The sequence below is a fragment of the Salpingoeca rosetta genome (assembly GCF_000188695.1).
Source record: "Salpingoeca rosetta unplaced genomic scaffold supercont1.38, whole genome shotgun sequence".
Taxonomy (NCBI): Eukaryota; class Choanoflagellata; order Craspedida; family Salpingoecidae; genus Salpingoeca; species Salpingoeca rosetta.
In genome coordinates this window covers 372581-375080 of record NW_004754896.1, presented here as the reverse complement: position 1 = coordinate 375080, position 2500 = coordinate 372581, and the positions used below count along the sequence as shown (strand labels likewise).

The 2500-nt window shown below is 57.2% G+C and overlaps 1 protein-coding gene across 1 annotated transcript; it reads right to left on the bottom strand.

Annotated features, from left to right (window-relative positions):
- Nucleotides 1-156: 156 nt before the first annotated feature.
- Nucleotides 157-2466, bottom strand: PTSG_10588 (uncharacterized protein; the record flags this gene model as incomplete). Its single annotated transcript, XM_004988068.1, has 7 exons — nt 2367-2466; nt 2080-2173; nt 1769-1904; nt 1475-1539; nt 1212-1296; nt 1008-1076; nt 157-708 (listed from the first exon to the last, which is right to left on the bottom strand). Exons 1-7 carry the CDS (start codon nt 2416-2418, stop codon nt 157-159), a joined length of 1053 nt encoding a protein of 350 aa, XP_004988125.1. The 5' UTR covers nt 2419-2466.
- Nucleotides 2467-2500: the final 34 nt, after the last annotated feature.

Sequence of the window (2500 nt, the reverse complement as noted above, 5' to 3'; positions counted from 1 at the left end):
CAAAGGACACAAACATGGCACAGGTCAAAGGGCAGAGAACAACAGTCCAATTTGAGCAAACGATGGACAGAAGGAACAGACACCAGCGGCAAACAACAAGGCGCGGGAGGTGATGTGTGGGTAACACAGAGGCCCGATGAGGAGCGACGCATCAAGTCACACTGTGTCGCTATCCTTGGACGGCGCCCCTGAATCGTGAGGTGAGGCAGTGGCTTGAGGCATCGCAGCCTCGCGCGCCTTCTCTGCAGGCTCGTTGTCACACGCCGCGCCTGCATCCTTGGAAGCTGGAGCTGGAGCCGATGACCCATCGCCTTCCATCTCGGGCTGGCCGCTGTGCTGCCCGCCATCACCATCGGCATCGCCGGTGTCTGTGGCAGTGGCGGCTCCCTCCTTTGCATCACCGCACTTTGCTGATGATGACGATGACTGTGCATCTGCACGACCAAGGTCGCCGACCTTGCTGCTCGTGGAAAGGGTCACTCTCTGGCCAGTGTCCTTGTTAGTGCCACGACCGCCCGCACTGGCACTGCTGCTGCTGCTGCCTGTTGGGTTTGGCAAGAGGGGAGGGCCTGCCTTGAACACAAACGGCTGCGAGGTGCCGCTCTTCTTCTTCTCATCCGACGCAAAGCTGAAGCCGCGGGCGGTGAAGCCAAGACCGCGGGTGCCCTGCTGCGCCTCCGGTGCAATTGGGGCGCGGATGCCCTGGCCCTGTGCACCAAGACCAGCACCTTCGACATAGCCTTGACGCTCCATCATGCGTTGCGCAAATGTGTGTGTGTGTGTGTGTGTGTGTGTGTGTGTGTGTGTGTGTGTGTGTGTGTGTGTGTGTGTGTGTGTGTGTGTGTGTGTGTGTGTGTGTGTGTGTGTGTGTGTGTGTGTGTGTGTGTGTGTGTGTGTGTGTGTGTTGGCTGAAGGGAGTGCAAGGCTGCGGCATGGCAAAACAATGCGAGTGACAAGCACACGTGAGCCCTCAACCAGCCACACAAGTACGCAGATGCATTTAAAACGACAACGCACCCTGAGTATTGCGGCTCGTGCTTTGGGCGCTCCATGTACGCTGGGCGGCCGTCAATCCACTGCAGCAGAAGCAACGGCAGCAACAGCAACAGCGAATATCAATGAGATGACTTCCACCGCAACAACAACAGCAGTAAGCCAAGACTGGAGGTTGGGAAACCACGCTACAACTGCAGCACGTGCAAGCGCATCACCTGCTTCTGCATGATGGACTGTTTGCGCTGGCCGGGGTCCGCGTTGGCGTCGCGGAGCGTTCGTCCCCCAATACCGCGTGAGATTCTGGCAAGGACGCGAAACACGAAGCACGTCGTGGAAGTGGGTGGTGGGAGAGGCAGGTGTGACGGGAGCGAGGAGAGTGAGGACGAGGTGGTGACCAAAACGCGAGTGCTTTACGCAGCACGAGCAGCGCAAGCAAAGAAAACAAGGAAAACGACACCTCACGCAGGGTGACACGTACTCGTGTGTCATGGCGCCAATGCGGGCATCGAGGCTGGCTGAGTCATCTGGCGAAGCGCCACACACCTGATCAGCCAACCGCCATGCAACGGGCAAAGTGTAAGCATGTGCCAAACAATTGCATTGCCAGCAGGGTGTGTGTTTGTGTGTGTGTGTTCGTGTGTGTGTGTGTCCGTGTTCGTGTGTGTCCGTGTTCGTGTGTGTGTTTGTGTGTGTGTGTGTTTGTGTGTGTGTGGCCACTAATTGCATGAGTGTGCAGAGGACCCCTCCACTGCCATGACAGATAGCGCGTCACCTTGATCAAGTACTCGCGAAGGATCTCAATCTCGGCCTTGCAGTCGTAGCAGTAGTCGATGCCCTCTGTCCTCACGCCGTGGTCGTACCGGCTGACGCGCGCCGTCGTGTTGAAGTAGAACATCTGCTCCTCATACCTGAACAGCAGCGATGATGACGATGATGATGATGATGATGATGACGATGATGATGATGATGATGATGATGATGATGATGATGATGATGATGGTAGCAGTGGGGTCAATGCACGGGAAAACTCATCCATCAATAACACACAGGCATACACACACACACACACACACACACACGCACTGCTGGTTGTCGTAGATGCGGCGGTCGTGGCCGGTGACCATGAGACGCGCCTCCGTGGTGGTGATGGGACCCCACACGGGCAGGTAGATGTCGCCTGAGGCATCAGCCGGTCGGAGAGTGGGCAAGAGGAGAACATGGGCGCAATGGGTTCATGCGTACAACGAGTTCACCCCGCACACGCATGATGTGCCCAAACTCACAGCGAACGCCAACACCACCACTTAACACTGAAGCAGACACAACACGGGAACTGCACAGCTGCTGGCTGAAGCGACGTGTGAACGCACCATCGAGGTACTCCGTCTTGCCCGGTTTCCATGAGAGGCGGAACTTGAGCATGCTGGGCAACAGGACGCATGATGTCGTGCCAGCGCATCTGCGCAGTCTTGATCCCTACCCCCGGCCTTGTCTGTCTCCTGAA